The sequence below is a fragment of the Miscanthus floridulus genome, chromosome 16 (genome assembly GCF_019320115.1).
Source record: "Miscanthus floridulus cultivar M001 chromosome 16, ASM1932011v1, whole genome shotgun sequence".
Classification (NCBI taxonomy): domain Eukaryota; kingdom Viridiplantae; phylum Streptophyta; class Magnoliopsida; order Poales; family Poaceae; genus Miscanthus; species Miscanthus floridulus.
The window spans coordinates 13,130,819-13,149,880 of record NC_089595.1 but is presented as its reverse complement, the minus strand read 5'-3'; the positions used below and the strand labels follow the sequence as shown (position 1 = coordinate 13,149,880).

At 40.4% G+C, this 19,062-nt stretch overlaps 1 protein-coding gene and 1 pseudogene across 6 annotated transcripts; both read right to left on the bottom strand.

Moving 5' to 3' along the window:
- Positions 1–704: 704 nt before the first annotated feature.
- LOC136514125 (alpha-terpineol synthase, chloroplastic-like) lies at positions 705–15,918 on the bottom strand (annotated as a pseudogene).
- LOC136514126 (uncharacterized) lies at positions 6,163–10,147 on the bottom strand. 6 transcript variants are annotated; one of them, XM_066508111.1, is made up of 6 exons: positions 9,542–10,147; positions 8,842–9,382; positions 8,605–8,711; positions 7,669–7,727; positions 7,354–7,448; positions 6,163–6,760 (listed from the first exon to the last, which is right to left on the bottom strand). In XM_066508111.1, the coding sequence occupies exons 3-6, from the start codon at positions 8,676–8,678 to the stop codon at positions 6,326–6,328; spliced, it is 663 nt and encodes a 220-aa protein (XP_066364208.1). In that variant the 5' UTR covers positions 8,679–8,711; positions 8,842–9,382; positions 9,542–10,147; the 3' UTR covers positions 6,163–6,325. The 6 variants fall into 6 exon arrangements, 5 of the variants coding, with proteins under 5 accessions (XP_066364208.1, XP_066364211.1, XP_066364206.1 ...); XM_066508114.1 differs by having other exon boundaries at positions 8,842–9,210; XM_066508109.1 differs by lacking the exon at positions 9,542–10,147 and having other exon boundaries at positions 8,842–9,535.
- Positions 15,919–19,062: the final 3,144 nt, after the last annotated feature.

The following is a 19,062-nucleotide window of genomic DNA, read 5'->3' as shown; positions in this document are numbered from 1 at the left end:
AGCCATGGCTTATCAGCCAAACAAGTCCAAACGAACAGGGCGAATATGGGGACAAAAAGTACAAGGATTTTTTTACGGGAAGCAGTGCTGACACGCATGCATTCAGATTGTCGCGCTTGACAAAGGAGGCATATCATTGAGCAATTGAGCTCCCTTGTTTATCATTGTGACACAACAAGTTGTATAGGCCTCGTTCGTTTTCTTCAACTTTGAAAACAGGCCCATTTCTTTTCCTGGGCCGGATTGAGTGGATCCTGGTGGATCACTGAAACCTGATCCGGTTCGAATCCAAGTGTTCCTAGGTGTGGCTCCAATCGAGGCTCGGGAGGGGGTGAAAAGGCCTAGAATGGCCTGATTTTTTTTTGTTTGACTGTTTAAGTCAGCGTGTTTGTTTTCTTGATCGTTTGGGTGCACTTGTAATATAACTGTGGACTGATGCATTTTCCTTTGAAGTGTCTGACTAATTTTCCATTACCTAAAAAAATTGTAACTCTGCATGCTTCTCTTTTTATATGCTTGAAAGGGCATAAAAAGGCCAAAGGAATGGACGTAATTAAAAAGGTGGGTCAGGTACAAGGTACAAGGACATACAAAGTCCAAAGGAAAGGACAAATGATACAACAAGAGTAAAATCTAGTGTGCAAAGAAAAATGATGCAAGGTGTAGGTGTCCACATTGACACTATGCAGGCAATGCAAGAAAAACTAAATGTGGATCGTAAATGGCGGCTCTACCAACAACGAATGAATGGTATCCTTTAGGTTGTGGCAGTTCGTGAAATTGTCCTCTTGGTTGTACATGAATTCCATCGTCCTTGCCAAGTTGAATATCCTCTCCAATAGTTGCTTTGGATACACGTTGCTGGGATTTAGCCACTCGCTATTTAAATCTTTCCAAGACTCCTCTTTTAGATCGTGTATCTTTTCCCGTGCCACTTCAATTGAGACGTTGTGCTTTTTCATGTAGCTATCGATTGTGGAAGCTACATGAGGGATTACTTGCTCTCGCCGCATGAAGTCAAAAATATCGGTAAGAAAATTTCTGTGTTGTTGACCTAAGATCATTTAGTTAGGTTTTTATGCTGGTACTTGTTCACCCACATTCACGTGCTAGACTTGGCACAGATGCTTGCATCTTGTAGATGTATTCCAAGAAAAAATAACACTGTTATTTCTGTAGTAGGTAGCATGCCCATCGATGCTAGTAGGGCATTTTTATTGACTTTGTCAATATCAAGATCTGTCAGCTCAATCTATCAGAGCGAGTGTGCATGTGTGTATGAGAGTGAACACATATATATTGTGTTTTTAAAAAAAAAAGCATTGCTAGATACTAACAAAGCTATGTTATGTGATCATCAATACCAAAGTCCCATAGCAAATTGAAAATGGGAACTATAAGATTTATATTATGCTTAAAAACCATGTCAAACTTTCAGCTAAGGAGTTATAGAAAATACCTCATATGACCGGAGATCATCTACTAGTCTGAGAATTACAGAAAGTGCATGCACCATTTTGGGTACACTAGAAATCCAATCAAAGAAATCCTTTGTTGCTATATCATGCATCCCGACAAAAGAAGCACATGATAGAATGGGACACCCACCAGTTCTTAATGAAACCTTAAGATGCTATTCAACAGACTTTGGGATATAACCTTCTTGAAGCATTTTTACCTCCGTGTTGAAGCCTCTCACTAGATCTTCTGTCTGCATATTAAAGATAGCAACTATATGAAAATTTTCCACATACTAAAAGCTAGAGATGTGTTAAACATGTTTGTTTGACTCATAGCATCAAGCTAGCATGCAAGGCTACTAGCTAAATAGATATACCTCGCAGTTTCCTGGATAATCATTCACTGCGAGAACCAGAAAAAATAAAATATGTAGAAGAGAAAGGTAGCTTACAAAGTATCTTAGATACGTCATGCAATACTTCTCGTCTTGGTGGAGCATATTCGTAATGGTTTCATAGCTATCCAATATTTTCCCCAAAGCAAATTTCATGCAACCAGAGGGAGGTCTTGAGCCCCTTTGGGATCCCAGCTAGACACGACAATTGGGAAATAACTCATGAATTCTAGACTACCACTATGGTAGAAAAACACTGAAACATTTTTAGGTAATTTAAATGTGTAATTACATTTGTTGGGTTTCCCCCGAGCTAGATGGGATTTTCCATGCATGATAATAACAAACAAGACATAGTTAATTACCAATATAATATGGTAATCTCAAGGAAATAATATACACTATTTTCTATCTTCTTATATAAAGAACTTTGATCCTAGTTTCTAGTTATACATACATATATATACAACTTACCAAGTTAAAATAGCACACATTTTTCTTTATTGTTCTTTACAAATTTTATTGTCAAGAGTGACAAGAACTCGTGCGAGCTTGGGATGAAAAAAATATTTGTAAGCTAGGAAAGTTAATACAAACCTTTCAATGCAATGAGTGAGTAACTCACATTCTTCTGGAGTTCCATAAGAATCAAAAATATTATCCAAGAGTGTCACAATGGCAATAATCATTGTCAATATTATCCGGGCTCTTGAATGACATGGTTCATAGTATACTCCTAAGATCCATAAAAAACACTCCACTATTCTATCTCGGGCGAAAGGAAGTTTCGATCCGATCTTTATATCCTCCCACCATCTGTACAGGCATAACAATTGTCATAGAGCTCTATCTTCAAAAAATATTAAGCTTATAAAACAAATAAAATGAACTTTTGAAATCTAGACATTTCGTCTATGTATTAATTAATATAAGATTAGTCATTTTTATTTTGAAATAAATATTTGTGTGTAGCAGAACTCTAGATAGCAACACACGCGGCCACTTCACCTTGTAAGGATATTCAGCTCTTGCTGATGATGGAGCTGCAGAATATTTGAACTCAACTTTGCAAGTTGCAATAGCTTCTCATGCAGTGTTCCATCTTTCTCATATGTACAGATATAATGCTTTGACTCATAGATTCTAACCCTTCTAGGTAGTGGGATCTCGAGTGCGGATTTTACTTCATATGCTAATGACGACCCTTGCAAGTAGGGCAGTATTATCTCCAAACGACTTCTTGTGAATGTTATAGCTTCATCAAGTATTATCTCCCCATGGGTCCTAAAATGCGCATCATTGTAGAGCCTCAGTAGGTCTATAGGCTTGTTTGCTAAGAAACTTCCCTCCGCATCTTTGAACCTCACAAAAACATCTGCAACAATGGCATCAAAGTTGTTGCTAGTAGAAGAAAGTTTATTCCTGAAATTAAAAGAAATTAATTCATGGTGGAAGAGCCAAAAAGAAATGACATTGTAGAGCCTTAAAAGGGATTACTACCTGAACTGAGTTGAGTAACAGGACTTCATCATTTGGTTGGTTTTATGGTTTTTGCCGACAGAGGGAGTAAAGTGTCCTTTTGGGCTTCATTTGGTTTTGCTGTGGCTCAGCGAGCTACCAACTTGAGCTTTAAAACGTTTTAACCTCTGTGCAAATCCAGACCAGGAACTTCCCTAATAATATTATTCTGAATAGCATTATTGCTACAATCTAGTACTTTGCAATATATCTGCTTGAAGTATTAGGGAATATGAAATTAGCTTGGTTCGGTGTGAAAATATTATTTACAGAAATTAGTTAACAAGTGTAACACCCTAAAATTTGCCTCTTTTGAAAATAGCATTAAAATGATTCAATTCTGTATTTTTGTGCTCATGAAATATAGGAAAAATAAAATTTTTCATTAAATTACAATTCATCATAAGGTTTAGCAACATGTTTGAGCATACAGTGCCCTTGCATTTGATTTATTTGGTTGAGTGGTTTTGATTGAAAATCCAAAATGGTTTAAATTACTTTTGCAAAAGAAATTAAAAATGGTTTTGAAGTAAAAGAAAATAAAATTTGAAAATAAAAGAATTTAAAAAGTTGTAAAAATTATTTTTGAAAACTTACTAAAATTTGCTCACTTTTATTTAGAATTGAAAAGTATATTCAAAACTTTATTTGAAGTTGCACTTGGTTTACATTTGAATTTGGTTTTTAAAACAAACTAGAAAAGAATTTGGAAAAAAAAAAACCTCTCTCCTCCCCTCTCTCCCTTTCGGCCTGCATGGCCTAGTCTGTTTTTTTTCTCCCGCCGGCCTGTTCTCCTCCCACCGGCCCACCTTCTCCCCTCTCCTTTTTTCTTTCTCCATCCGCGTGGCCTTTCTTCTTTTTCCTCCGCGCGCAGCCCAGCTCCTCCTCTTTTGCATTCGGCCCAGTTCCTTCTCTCCCCTGCTGTGGCACCAGCCCATTTCCACCGGCCCAGCAAAGCCGCGTAGGCGCGCTCCTCCGTCTCTCTCTCTGGCTGACAGCCCAACCCCGCCTCTTCCCTCGCTGCCAGGTGGGACCTACCTGTCAGTTTCATCCCCCAGCTCGAGCTCATAACCGGCACGGGTTCTTCGACCGCATCCGTGTCCGCCCCGCCCACGCCCACTCGATGGCGTGCGCCCTAAGCCACCCTGCCCCTTGAATAGCGATCCTCCGTGCCCCTTTCGTTCCCCGCCGAGGCCTAGGACCACCAGTCGCAGCCTTCTGTGCCCCAGCGCCGCCCCTCGATTCCGTCGAGAAGAAGCCATCACCGCTGGGTCCTTCCATCGTCCCTCCAGTCACGGATAAGAAGATTCCCAAGCTTCGGGAGTACTCCTCGAGCATGCTGAGACCCTTTTCTTCCCTTTTTCCCCCTGTGCTGCTCTGCGCCATGTAAGCAGTCGTTCCGTCGCCGCCATAGGTCGCCGCTCGCCAGTCTCCGTTCGTCGATAGCCACAATTGATCGCCTAGTCGAGTTCGCCTTAGCCCTATCTAGCTCACAGTGCTAAAATCCGAGCCTAATTGAGCCCGTAGGCGTTTTCCCCAATTGCGCCGGCGAGAAATCACCAAATGCCGACCAAATTTGCCGCCGTCGGCCACTGTTCCGGCAGCCATGTTTTTTTCTCACTCGCCGATCTAATCACGGCCATCCAAATCTAATTCGGCGGCCCAGGATCAAGGATACCCCTTCGCTCCTAGATTTGCAAAAGAGCCCCTCTAGTTTTCCGTTTTCAAACCCGCGGTCCCAAAGTGTATTTTCAGTACACGTTTTCTTCTTTGGAAAGCGTATTTTCGTCTGTTTAGATCCAAAATACATTTTCAGTTATTTATCAGATTTACCACTGATTTTATTTTAGTCATAACTTCTCCTGTTTTAACTCCGATTTGATCCGTTCAAATTGCGTAGGGTTCGTAATTTCATAATCTACATGTTTATAGTACCATTAAGTATGTTCTGCAACTTTTAAAATTCGTGATTAGATTTAATATATTATTTTATTAAATGAAATCTTGTTTAAATCATATCTTCTATGTTTTAACTCCGTTTTAGCTCATTCAAGTTGCGTTAGATTCATAGCGACGAGATCTATGCGTTAGTAACTAGTGGTTACCATATTACTATTTCTAAACTTTTATGGTTTAAATGATATCTTGATTAATAATTATGCAACTAGGGTTTTTGTAAATAAACACTACTAGGGATGTGTACATCAATGATGCTCTTCTTTCGTCACTGAAGACTCCAAAATCGTCACATATATTATTTTATGACGAATTTGTGACGATATGGTATTCGTCATTGAATGCGCGTCATATTTTACCTACCGTGACGAAACGTCTATTTTCGTCATAGATGTGCATTTGTTCTATGACGAAATGGCCGTCGTCATAGAAGTGTATTCTTTCTATGACGATCTATTTTCGTCATTGATATAGCCCATTTTTCGTCATGACTTGCCGTCTGTTAGGCGGCCAGACGACGTCTGCCACGCTGGCAACTGACGTGTCTTGTCCACGTGGCGCGTCCACATTGCAGGTGATGTGTCCGACCACGTGGCAGCTGACGTGGCCAGTGATGTGGATGGTCCACGTGTCCACTTTTTATTGGGCCACAAGGCTTGCTGTGATAGGTTCTCATTTTTGTCACTGAAGTAAATAGAAATTCATCACAGAATCAATTACCAAATCGTCACAGAAAGGTCAGATAATTCATCACAAGTGCACATGTTGATTTCATCACAGAATGCAAATAATACTGGAATGACCAAAAAGCTTCCATAAATTAATAGATCCAGTATTCCAATGACCAACAACTTAATCAACAATTCTAAACTCGGTTCACATAACTCACTAGACATCACATTTGAACTACTAGTTTCATCTCAGTTCACATTAACATCACAGGAAATAATAAAAAGTTGCCAGCCACCAGTAACATAAGTTACTACATAAACAAAATCACCAGCAGACCCCTTGCTTAATGAACCAGCAGCTACAAGCAGCGCTCATGTCGAAGAAGCATTGTTGATGGCCAAGATACGCTTGAGCAGCGCATTGTTCTCCTCCATTAATTGCCTTGTTTATCTCTGTCAGCTTCTTGTACTCCTCCATCTCCTTTTGTGTCCTCGCCAGCTTTTCCTCAGCTTCTTCACTTCTCTTCCTGAGTTCATCGATTTCACCTTGTACAGCAGCCGTAGCTTTAGCTGCTAGTTGCTCCTGAAGCTCGCTTTCATTTGATGATGATGATTTGGAGGATGGCACTGGTTTGATGCCAACACTCTTCAGGAAAAGGTTTGAGCTGTTCTGGGAGAGCACCTGGGACACAACCTGCACACTGGACACTGCTGTCTCACCTTCAGCAACAGGTTCTGTCCTCAAAGCTTCCATATTTGACTGAAACAGCAATGACCCATCATTAGATACTTATTGCATTAATTTGAGGAGGAAATATCACACAAGATGTATTTTAAAAAATAAAAACCTATGCTGCATTGACAGAAACTGATGCCAAAGTGATTTGCAATCATGAGTCATTTATTTGTTGTCAGGTAACTGAATACAACAATCTTTTCTCAACTCTGACATATATTTAAGCATTTCCAGGAAGTACACCAATTCACACTAAACATTTTGACACTGGTTTCACAAAATCACAGCAAGTAAATACAACTAGAATAATAAAGTTCAAACATTTGCTCTAGCCAATACTGAAAATTCAATACATTTGATGCAGTCACAACTACACATGCAGATATTGCTACTGCTAAGAAATCTCCATGGAGACAAATACTTGTTAAGAACTACACATGCCGTTAGCTGTATGATCAAATTGAGTAATGTAGGGAGGTAGTTTAATGGCTGCATCAATTACCTTGCTCCTATGTGAACTGCAAAATAGAGATATACATGCCAAAATTTGATATGTGCAATATGTAAGGTAGGCACAGAGCACAAAATGTAAGAAATGGGATATCATACATACACACATATGAATTGTTGAAAGCAAAGGTTTGGAATTGACAGTGGCAGATCTTTTGCATAGCACCATTCATAATCAAACTGAATTTGTGTGGTCTTGTGTCTACAAAGTACAAACAGAGAAAAAAATGTGAGGAAATAATGTAGGTTGGTGAACTGGTTCGAGTTGGCAGTAATGTAAAATGAAACATCTACTGTAATGTGAAATTGATAGGGACAAAAAAACAGGTTTGAAAGCAAATGTGAAGTTGACAGAGGTTCATCTACTGTAATGTGTATATGCAGAATTATAAATTTGTAATCCTAAAGAGAGAAGGACTTACATATGGCAGGCATGTCAGCTGAACAATAATCTATGTAGTAGTCTTGTTCGTCGAGAACCCTACATAAATAAAAGGCAAACCAATTAGATAAGTATAGTAACAAACCAAAACCTTACCGATCAATGTGAATCATCAGAGGGAACCTTCATCTGGTATACTGAACACTGTTCAGGTATCAATATCAGCGCACAGAGAAAACATTGTAGGGATAAATATTATTTATACCGATTGATCATGGTTAACTGCCTCTAGCTAGAACTTTGTAGTAATAAACATTTTTATATGCATACAGAAACATAGGTAAACTACGGATATTCTTTGTAGTGGGCTAGTGGCTATTGTGGCATCATGAATTTATAACTGGTACAGAGAGAGGCCAAACTCCAAAATTCAGAGCAAAGGCAAAGATACCGAATGGACTGTAGAAAATGCACTGAATGGACTGTGTAGAAAATCCAGAGCAAAGATCCTAGGTAGGCCACAAATTCCCCCTTTAGGATGTGGAGTAAAGCACCATTATAGTTCTTATTCTGATTTGAGACTAAAAATAATTCTCACAGGACCTATTAGCAAACAATTTCTTTTGAGTTCTAGGACATAGCCAGTCTTAAACTCAAACCACATCAGAAAAGGGGGCACGAAACAATGACAAATCTGATTTGGAGAGCCTGTGACATAAGACATCATTGTTAGCTCCATTATTGGAGTGCTTATCATCTTGAACCGTAACAATCATCACAGGTAGCCTCATAGCTGAGTATGTAAAATAATATTCAGTGTAGGAATAAAATAAGGTAGATTTGGACCAAAGGGCAGTCTGGTGCCGCATTCATAAGGTGAAGAAAAAGTCAAGTAAAGGAGACATTTTGATGGTGCAGCGGTGCCTCATAATTGTACCCAGAGTATCAGAAAAGGGGGCATGAAACAAAGACAAACCTGATCTGGAGAGCTTGTGACATAAGACCATTGTTAGCTCCACTATTGGAGTGCTTATCTTCTTGAACCTCCATGGTTAGTAACAATCATCACTGGTAGCCTCATATCTGAGTATGTAAAATAATATTCAGTGTAGGAGAAAAATAAGGTAGATTTAGACCAAAGGGCAGTCAGGTGCAGCATTCATAAGGTGAAAAAAAGTCAAGTAAAGGAAACATTTTGATGGTGCAGCGGTACCTCATAATTCTACCCAGAGTACTTTAAGAAAGCAGTAAAATCTGAACTTAATTGCAACAACTACGTGCCTGCAACAAAGATACTTATACCATTCTGGCTTATGAAGCTCAGGCTGAGACAATAAGAGATGAGAGAAAAACTTTAATCGTATCAAATATGCTTGTACACATAACTAAATATGGTGGAGGAATACATTGACATCTATTCGTAGTAGGAACAAATGCAGGCACCTCTTATTTTTCTTTTCTTTCTTTGCCTGTCGTCATAACTCTTCTGGCCGTCTGCTTCCACTTCTTCTTTGCCGTCATCCACTCTAAAGTCGTCCTTCTCAAATTCATCGTGAGCCGTAGGAGAAATCATATTCTGACACTAACAAAAAAAAAGTGGAAATAAAAAAAGCAAAAACAAAGCATTAAAAACTAATGGAAAAATAATAAGGAAGGAAAACTGCTCCCTGATTGAGAGAAAACTGCACAGCCCACAAGCAGCGCAAGCCAGATCCAGTAAAAGGCATGGCTGTACACATGTAAATCCAATCCTTCTGGCCAAAAGGAAATAAAAAAAGTCTGTATGGATCAAATAAGATCCGAATACAGATAGGTAGGGTTTGGGTACTCGATTTAAGATCCAACTACAGATAGCTAGGGTTTGGGTACTCGATTTGGGACAGCAGGAAACGGAAGAGAAGGGATGCACGTACCTGGTTGGTGCTCGTTACCGGTGAAAGTCCCGAAGATGGAGGCCTGGGCACCTAGCATAGGGCGGAGAAGCGGAGGCATACGCACGGACTGCGCATCTACGCGCCGCCACCAGCGAGCACATGCTGGGGGAGAGGAAGAGGCGGCGAAGCACGTGCCGAGGGCGCTACCGCTGCCGCAAGCCCCGCTGCCATCCGCGTGGAGCAGCACGAGGACGACGACAATCCTCATCGCGCGCGCCGACGCCCGGGCTGCGCCGTTAGGGTTTGCCCGCGTCGGGCCTCCCGTGCTGGGGCGGCACAGCATCGGGCCGCTGGAGCCAGGAAGAGGGAGCGGTGGAGCGAACCTGCTGGGAGAGGCGAAGCGCGTTGGCAAGTCGAGGCGGACGGAGAGGGCGGAGCAGCGGCATCCCGGTGTCGGGGCGACCAGCGTCGGCGCCACAGCAACCCGTGGGAGGGAGGGGAGGGGTGCGGCGGCGCTGCTGCAGGGCGGTGTGGCCACGGCGTGCGCCGGCCGGATTCGGAGCAGCGGCGGGGTTTCTCGGTGGCGTCGCCGCGGTGAGGCAGGATTTTTTTTTTCTCATGCTGCGTTGTCGTGGCGTCTCTACTTCTTTAGGTGTGGCGGCAATGCGGGGGAGGGGATGCCGCAGTGGGCAGCGTGGAGCAGGCGTGGCGGGCATCAGATGCCTGGAGGGACGATCGGACGGTAAGGGGAGGTGCACTGTGGATGAATAGGATAAAATTTTAAAATTTTAAAAAATTAAAATCAAAACTACTAAAATAATTTTGAGACACCAAATGATCTTAAATGAAAATTTGATAAACATAAAAGTTGTAGAGGTCATGAAGATCTACAACTTTTATTTTGGTCATCTTGTCATTTGACAAAATTAGAACCTTTCAAATTTGAAATTTTAAAAAATAACAAGTTTGAACCAAAATTTGAGAACCAAAATGATTTCAAAATAAAAAGTAATGACTACCAAAGTTGTTCAACTCATTAATATCTACAACTTTTATTTTAGTTATCTTGTCATTTGACAAAATTTGAACCTTTTAAATTTGAAATTTTGAAAAACGACAAGTTCGAACCAAAATTTGAGACCCAAATTGATTTCAACATAAAAAGTGATGAATACCAAAGTTGTTCAACTCATGAATATCTGCAACTTTTATTTTGGTCATTTCTTCATTTGAGAAATTCTTAGCACACATTATTCACTAATCTTACACATGTCATATATGGTTTATAAAACCTTACGAAAGATGTGTCACATTTGTGAACAATGTCGTTACCACTTTGTCATATGAAGAAATGACCAATACAAAAGTTGTAGATCTTGATGAGTTATTCAACTTTGGTATTTATCACTTTTTCAGCTGAAATCATCTGGGGTACCAAAATCTTGTCTAAAGTTACATTTTTTTGAAATTCAAAATTTAAATTGCTCAAACTTTTCATATGTGTATATTGACAAAACCAACAAAATAAATGGATAGAGAATGATTTTAGAAAATTTTAGGAAAAAAAATCATCAGATTTAGAGTTAGTATGAGGAAGACAAACTAGTTACAAAGTTGACCCACAGATTAAAAAAAATAAATCACACTGTTCACTAAGATCATGTAAAGATCATCTAGAACAGTGTGATTTCTCTTTTTAATCTGTGGGTAAACTTTGTAACTAGTTGTTCTCCCTCATACTAACTTCAAATGTGATGGTTTTTTTTTCTAAAAATTTCTAAAATCATGCTTCAGCATTTAAGTTTGATCAAACTTGGATGTGACAATGTTTTACACATTTTAAAATTTGAAATTTAAAATTTGACAAGTTCAAACCAAATGTTCAAACCCTAAATTATTTCATTTGCAAAAGTGATGAATATAAAAGTTGTTCAACTCATCAAGATCTACAACTTTTATTTTGGTCATCTTGTCATTTGACAAAATTTGAACCTTTCAAATTTGAAATTTTAAAAAATGACAAGTTCAAACCAAAATTTGAGACCCAAAATGATTTCAACATAAACAGTGATGAATATCAAAGTTGTTCAACTCATTAATATCTACAACTTTTATTTTAGTCATCGTGTCATTTGACAAAATTTGAACCTTTCAAATTGGAATTTTTGAAAAACAACAAGTTCAAACCAAAATTTGAGACCCAAAATGATTTCAACATAAAAAGTGATGAATACCAAAGTTGTTCAACTCATTAATATATACAACTTTTATTTTAGTCATCTTGTCATTTGATAAAATTTGAACCTTTCAAATTTAAAATTTTGAAAAACGACAAGTTCGAACCAAAATTTGAGACCCAAATTGATTTTAACATAAAAAGCGATGAATACCAAGGTTGTTCAACTCATGAATATCTACAACTTTTATTTTGTTCATTTCTTCATTTGACAAATTCTTAGCACACATTGTTCACTAATCTTACACATGTCTCATATAGTTTATAAAACCTTATGAGAGATGTGTCACATTTGTGAACAATGTCGTTACCACTTTATCATATGAAGAAATGACCAATACAAAAGTTGTAGATCTTGATGAGTTATTCAACTTTGGTATTTATCACTTTTTCAGCTGAAATTATTTGGGGAACCAAAATCTTGTCTGAAGTTGCATTTTTTTGAAATTAAAAATTTAAATTGCTCAAACTTTTCATATGTATATATTGACAAAACCAACAAAATAAATTGATAGAGAATGATTTTATAAAATTTTAGGAAAAAAATATCATCAATTATCATGTTATACGTTTACAAATAGAAAAACATGCATGCATTTATCACAAAACGATGAGTGCTCCAGTGGTAACACACCAACGTGTCTAGTAGCAGGTCGCGGATTCGAATCTCCTTGCATGCGCTATTTTTTGGCAAAAAAAAGGGAGGTGGAAGGATGCAGGTCCACCTGGACCGTGTAGGCCACGCTGCCCCACTTGTTCGCCGCCACGTCCTCAGGCTGAGACCCACTGGTGGGACCGCATCGCCATGTCTTCGAGGTTGGGACCCAATGGTGGGACCACATCGCCACGTCCTCGAGGTGGGACCTGCTGGTGGGACCACGACGCCACGTCCTCGAGGTGGTACACGAGCCAAACGATCTATGACGATTTAGTTTTGTTGTTTTATGACGATTCTTTTGTTTTTGTCATTATTCTTCGTGCCAAAGCTCCGTCACTTGTTACTTATGACAAAGCTGGAAATTTCGTCATAGAAAGCGCTTATTCTATGATGAAATTTGTAAGCGTCACGACTAAATCGTCATTGATGAACACATTTCTAGTAGTGAAAATATGATTTGTTTTACTTTAAGTTTTATAATTCGAATCTAAATTTAACTTAATTCAATTTATATAAGATTTTATATAGTTAAAATAAATGAAGCCTATAGTTTTCTTTTCCGCGCATAAAGTAGATCTATCGGTAGATGTATCCTTTTCATCGAAGCTCCGATTAGCGTGCTTTTCGCGACTGTGTGTTCGTAGCGAAACGTAGATTCGTTTTATAAACTTTTCATCTTGATTTTATGTTTGATGTACTGTTCTAATTTAGATCTATTGTTTGCTTTGTATATGATTATATGGATGCTTGTCTGGTGCTTTATGATTTCGTCAAGTCGGTGAGATATACGCGGTGATCAAGAAGAAGAAGAAGAACGTTGAAGACTAAAGCTTGTTGAAGGATCGGTGTTTAAGACAAGTATAGCATGGGATCTTCCTTATTGTCTTATACATCTTTAATCACTTAATTCATACTGCATGTGTCTACCTTGACTGCCACTAAGGATTTCCTAATACCTTGTTACCCTGTACCTTGATATCTTTGGGTTATTGCATTGGGTAGTATGATGCTAGTGCTCAACTACAACCATGATCTCGTAACTTGACTAATGTAATATGCAATAAACATTAAAAGATGCTTTTTAGCAACATGGAACAAGGGGGCTAGAGCATTGTGCTGTTTTTATGGTGCTCTAGATTCATCTTCCTAAGGACTTATCTGTAAGTGATCATCCAGGACTTACAGTACAGCTATGAGGGCTACATGGCTCTAGCTTTAGCTCAGTATGAGGACCTTTTTTAGCTTGTTATATATTACCTTTATTGACGTAAGAATGGCTTGACGAATCAGATATAGGACAACCTCTACTCTTATGTGTATAGCCATGATGGAATTGTGCCATTCGACAGGGGGTTCCTATATCTATTTGTCGAGTGAATCTAATGGCCCTAACTTGTTAGATGAACCTTTGAAAGGCTTCATAGTGAACCCTGCCGACCTTCCTTGGTAGTGGGTCAAGAGGCTGATCACCTCGGGCGAAAGGGTAAATCACGACTCACAGTAAAAGTGTACAACCTCTGCAGAGTGTAAAACTGATATATCAGCCCTGCTCACGATCACGAGCAGCCTTGAAACCCTTACGGAATAGATGATCACTAATGGTTAATGATGATGAACATGGATGATACTGACGATGAACATGCTCCTTAATGATTACTGTTTATGCTATTCATTATTCATGTTTACCTGATCATGTGTTTATGGGCTTGTGATAAACTTGTTGCTACTCCTATGCTAAAATTGTGACAATTAAAAGCTAATCGCAGTTAAACCAGTGTCAGCCTTTTGAGCCTCATGAACCCCATGTTATATTTGTACTTACGCTTGCTTTATATTTTTCAAATATTTGGATAAAAATCCCGGATGAGTACCAGATTGCTAGAGTTTGGAGGAATTAGGCTTGTGGTCAACCAGTCAGTTGTCCCTGTAGATTTGGAGTCTTCACCTGAAGATCAAAGTTGTCTTTTTGCTGTTTGCTATCTAAGGTTATATTCTCTATACTAAGTACGTTATATATTTAAGCATTGTCTTTCGATATTACCCTTAATTGTAGCTATATGTGAGATTTGACTTTCTGGACTCACATATGGTGTGTATCTGGTTTTGTTCTTAAAACCGGGTGCTACAACAAGGACAGTGGTACGGTTACAAGATGACGCAGACAATATTAACAAAACAACAACCATGTGCACGGCCCTGGTCGATCGTTCTCCGAGAATCATCCTTAATAATTCCTTAAATTACATTAGATTCCGGTCAATGTCAGAGTATCATTTCAGGACGCTCCTTTTTTATTGATGCATGGCTGACCTAACATTTCCTTCATGGGTAGAAGAACACGTACATTGCAGTTTACTACAATCACAAACAGTGCATGATTATTTGAAATTCTATGGTCGGCCGGTGGTTAAAATAAATTTACCTGGTGAAACCCAGTGTCGGTGTTTCCGAAGTAGATAAAACCAGAGAGATACTGTCCCAATGTCACAGTCACTGACATCAGCAGTCTCAATTTGTGATAATATATGCAGCATTGATCTCTTCTTCGAACAGGTGATCCAAGCACAGGCGCTCCAACGCGTCTATGAAATGCAGCCTCTCATGCAGGCTACCCATGGTTGAAGTTGCTGCTATCATTAGAGTCACTTCTTCCTTCAGTTCATCAGCTCGCGTTCCATCCAAGTCTAATGAAACAGTAAATACTAAAGCTATATAAGCATAATTACAAGCACAAGGTCTCAAACTTTCAATGGTCTTAATATAGATCATGCTCAAATTGACTTGAAAAATATAACTATCTCTCTCTCTCTCTCTCTCTCTCTCTCTCTCTCTCTCTCTCTCTCTCTCTATATATATATATATATATATATATATAGGGAGAGGCTATTCAGTAGCCGGCTACAAAATAAATTATTCTGTAGCCACCTCCATTTACTATAATTTTATATACTAATTTACCATAATGTCAATACATATTTTACAATAGTTGGGTTACTATAACACATGGGGATATTTACCATAACGTTATATTAAACCACTTAGTAAGGAGTTACTATAATCTCGTAAATTAACATAGTAATTATCGTAACTCAAAGTGGCTACAGAATAAGTTATTCTGTAGCCAGCTACAGGATAGTAGTTCTATACATATATATATATATATATATATATATATATATATATATATATATATATATATATATTACATAGATAGATATCGAGAAAGAGATCGATCCATAAATAAATTCACCTTTTGTTGGGACGAAGCTTCAGGGCTAGAGTAGCCAAGGAAGAAATGCCGGTGTTTTGGCTCAGCCGGCTGTCACCCTCATCGTCAAGATCTTGCTCTGTTCTTGGGTTGGAATCCTGCTGCCGTTGGCAGCGTTGTTGCAACCTTCTGTGCTTCTTCCAACTCCATGAAATGCTTCCGGATCGCCGGAGCGACTTCGATTCGGAGGTAGGAATAATATGGTAGATCCTGCTGCTGCGGTGCTGTGGTTTGAAGGAGAAGAAGGTAGCCATAGTACATTACAGCTCCGTGTCTCCGAATTGACTTGCCCTTAATCTATACTTTTATATATATAAAGAAGTTGGCCTCTAATAAGATAGCTTGTAAATCTGTGTAATCTAGCTAGAGATAGCTTGTGCAAAAGAGGAAACCTACCTGCTCTAGCCTTACTTGTTTTCTGATAGGTGAGATATAGCCGTACTTTAATATAACACGAGGCACACGAGTTGGGAAAAGAGACAACTCCTACCTGCCCAGCGGCGAATCCAGGGGGGCTGCCCGTGCTGCAGCCCCCCTCGGAAGCCTTAAATCACATATAAAATAATGTTCATTAGCCTCTAAATCATCATTATTTTCTTAACTCTAGCCCTAATCTTCATTATTTAGCCCCCCCCCTGTCGATGTTTTACCACCGATAGCCTGCCACGGGGGTACCCGGGGCAGTATGTTCGGGCTTCGGCGTATGCCGAACACGATGGTTAACGCAAGACACAGTCGATTTATCCTGGTTCAGGCCCTCGATCGTAGATCGAGTAATAACCTTACGTCCAGTCGGCCTTAGCCTTTGCGTTGGATTGATTCTCAAGTGTTGTGTTGTACAATCGTTCTCTCTGTCTTAGGAGCCCTGCCCTCCTTTATATAGTCAGGAGGCCAGAGTCCTAGTCGGTTTATAATGAGATATCCTAGTAGGATTGCTTAATAGTTATACTACTAAGATTACAGGGGAAGAATCCTAGTTAGACTAGATCTTCTCTGTCCTTTGCGGGGTATCCTATGGGTCCCGCATCGACAAGCCCCCGAGCACTTCATGGTTGAGCTCTGAAAGTCTCGCTCTGCTCCTTCAAGTCTTGTTGAGTAGGAACAAAATGTCATCCGAGTGCTTTCTGGAGTGAAACCTTGTAGCGCTTCTTGGGATCTTTGAGTCGCGAGTGCTTTTTGAAGAAAAAATACATCCATCTAGTTGTAGCCCCCGAGCCTCTTGCTATTTGGAACAAGGAGCTGGAGGATCTTGTCTTGAAGTTGCTCTGATTGTTCGTTGAAGTTTTAAAAAGAGCTCGAATATGGATCGTTCCGGGTTCTTTTTGTCGTAATGTCTTGAAGTGGTCTGCGTTGAGGAAATCTTTTGGTGACGTGCGCTTTTTCGAGGAAAAAGTGCACTCACTGAGTGTAGCCCCCGATCCTCTTGCTATTTGGAACAAAAAGTTGGAGGGTCTTGATCTTTTATGTTGTTTGAAGAATTTGTGTTCTGAAGTAGTCCCCGAGACTTGGATTATTTCGTCATCCGAGTAGTTTCGCGGCATGTAGCCTCCGAGCTTATGTCCGGGTTCTTTTTGTTTCAGGAAGAACTCGGATGCGAGGTCTTGGCGTATTCTTTGATAGTCTGCTGTTGCCAGATGTAGTTGTATTGTGGTGGTTGAGCGTAAATGCCTTTTGTTCACGGGTTGTACTGTGCTAGTATATTCTTCCGAATATGCCCGCCTTCGAGTACTGTTTCTTCTCGCCTGAGTCATCCATTATTGAGTCCTGTCTTTTCACTGTGTCCTTTGTTGGGCTTATTTCGTTGGTGCTCCTGGTCCATGTGCGCCGATCCTTTGGCCTATAAATACCGTCCCGGAGTGCTTGTTTTCATCCATTGGACATTCTGTTGAAACCTTCTTTGTTGTGAACATGGTAGTTTGTGAAGTAGAGCAGCCCCCGGGCGTATTTTGTAGTTCCTGTGTGTCTTGTCGTAGCTGGAGGAAGTCTTGTGATAGGGATTAGAGGTAGGCTAATCCCGCGACAGCATTGTGCCAGGATGTACGTGGTGGTAGTTGGAGGAAGTCTTGTGATGTGGGCTTCGTTCCTTCATCCGGCAGTTCCGGGTTGATCCTCGTCGCCTGTCTTGAGACCGTCCGGTGCAGATCAACATCATATCCAGCATCACATCGGTCTTGGGTAGACAGATGCCCGCCGGCCTTCTCTGCTCCATGTTGCCCTGCCGTGCTGCCAATTTCCGCCTTGGATGCACTGCGTTCGTCCTTTGAAGAAAACAGTGTAGCTGATGGCGGTCTGTCCTTCCGAGTAGCAATTTGGGACACGTAGTCGTTCCAGAGCCTAGTCGTGTCCGTGTTCCTCTTTGCTACTTTGCTTTTCGTGGTGCCGAGTTCGTTGGGTCTTGTAGGGTTTGTAATCTTCTATTTTTGAAGTTGCTTGTAATGTAACGAATCTTGTCTTCTGAGTTGTCTTTGACTCTTCTGTTGTGATCCCTGTCATTCATGGGACTACCGAGTTCTTTCTTACATAACCGGGTTCTTTTGTTACTCGTGAGGTAGCCCTTTCTTTCTTCTTGGTTCAACGAGTTGTTCCTGTGGTCATCTGATAACCCTGCTGTGTTGCTGCACGGATAAGTCTGAAATCTGCCCGTTGGTTCGTACCGTTGTGTGGATTCGTGCCCTCCGTCATTTTAGCTGCGTCGGTAAATGGACCGTTGTTTTCCCACGATGTGCTTTAACGGGCCTTATGGGCCGTTTGTATCACTGAGAAATCTATTTAAAGACCTTTTATCTTCTTTCCCTTGTCACCCAGCTCTTTCCTTTAAACCCTAGTTCTCAGAAAACCGCCGTCGTCATTGTCGTTATCGCCCGAGCTTCATCGTTCTAGCTTCATCCTCCTTAGCGCCTTAGTTGCTTCCGCCAATTCATGGGAAAAAAGAAGACCGCAAGCAAATCTCAGGCGACCTTTGTGGACGAGGAGTCGTCGCTTTCTTTGATCGAAAACCAGGAGTTCGTGGCCATGAGGGCAGCTCAGAAGGTTTGGCCGGCTCCAACAACCAGCGAAGACCAGCTGCGCGAGCTCGTTAGTGATGGCTTGATCCAGGACAAAGTCATCGCTGAATGGAGAGTTCCGGGCGAGCATCGGGTTCCGGCCCTGGGTCCTGGTGAGATTGTCCTTTTTGTCTCTTTTGTCCGCGCTGGTCTCTGTCTCCCTGCTTCTGTCTTCCTTCATCAGTTTCTTGGGTATTTCGGGGTTAGTTTGAACCATCTAACCCCCAATGCCGTTCTCCATCTTTCTGTTTTTGTCCATCTTTGTGAAGCCTTCCTTGGGATTCCTCCTTCTCTATCTCTTTTTCGTTTTTTCTTTCGCCTGAAACCTCAACCCCGCCGCGAGGAAACCAGTGT

Bases quoted from the DNA above. Each gene is read 5' to 3' on its own strand.
- LOC136514126 (XM_066508111.1), bottom strand. From the start codon at position 8,678: ATGGAGGTTCAAGAAGATAAGCACTCCAATAGTGGAGCTAACAATGGT. The intron at 7,728-8,604 runs GTTTGTCTTTGT...TTATTTATGTAG, and splicing joins TCACAAGCTCTCCAGATCAG to GGTTCTCGACGAACAAGACT. The intron at 7,449-7,668 runs GTAAGTCCTTCT...TGTACTTTGTAG, and splicing joins AGCTGACATGCCTGCCATAT to ACACAAGACCACACAAATTC.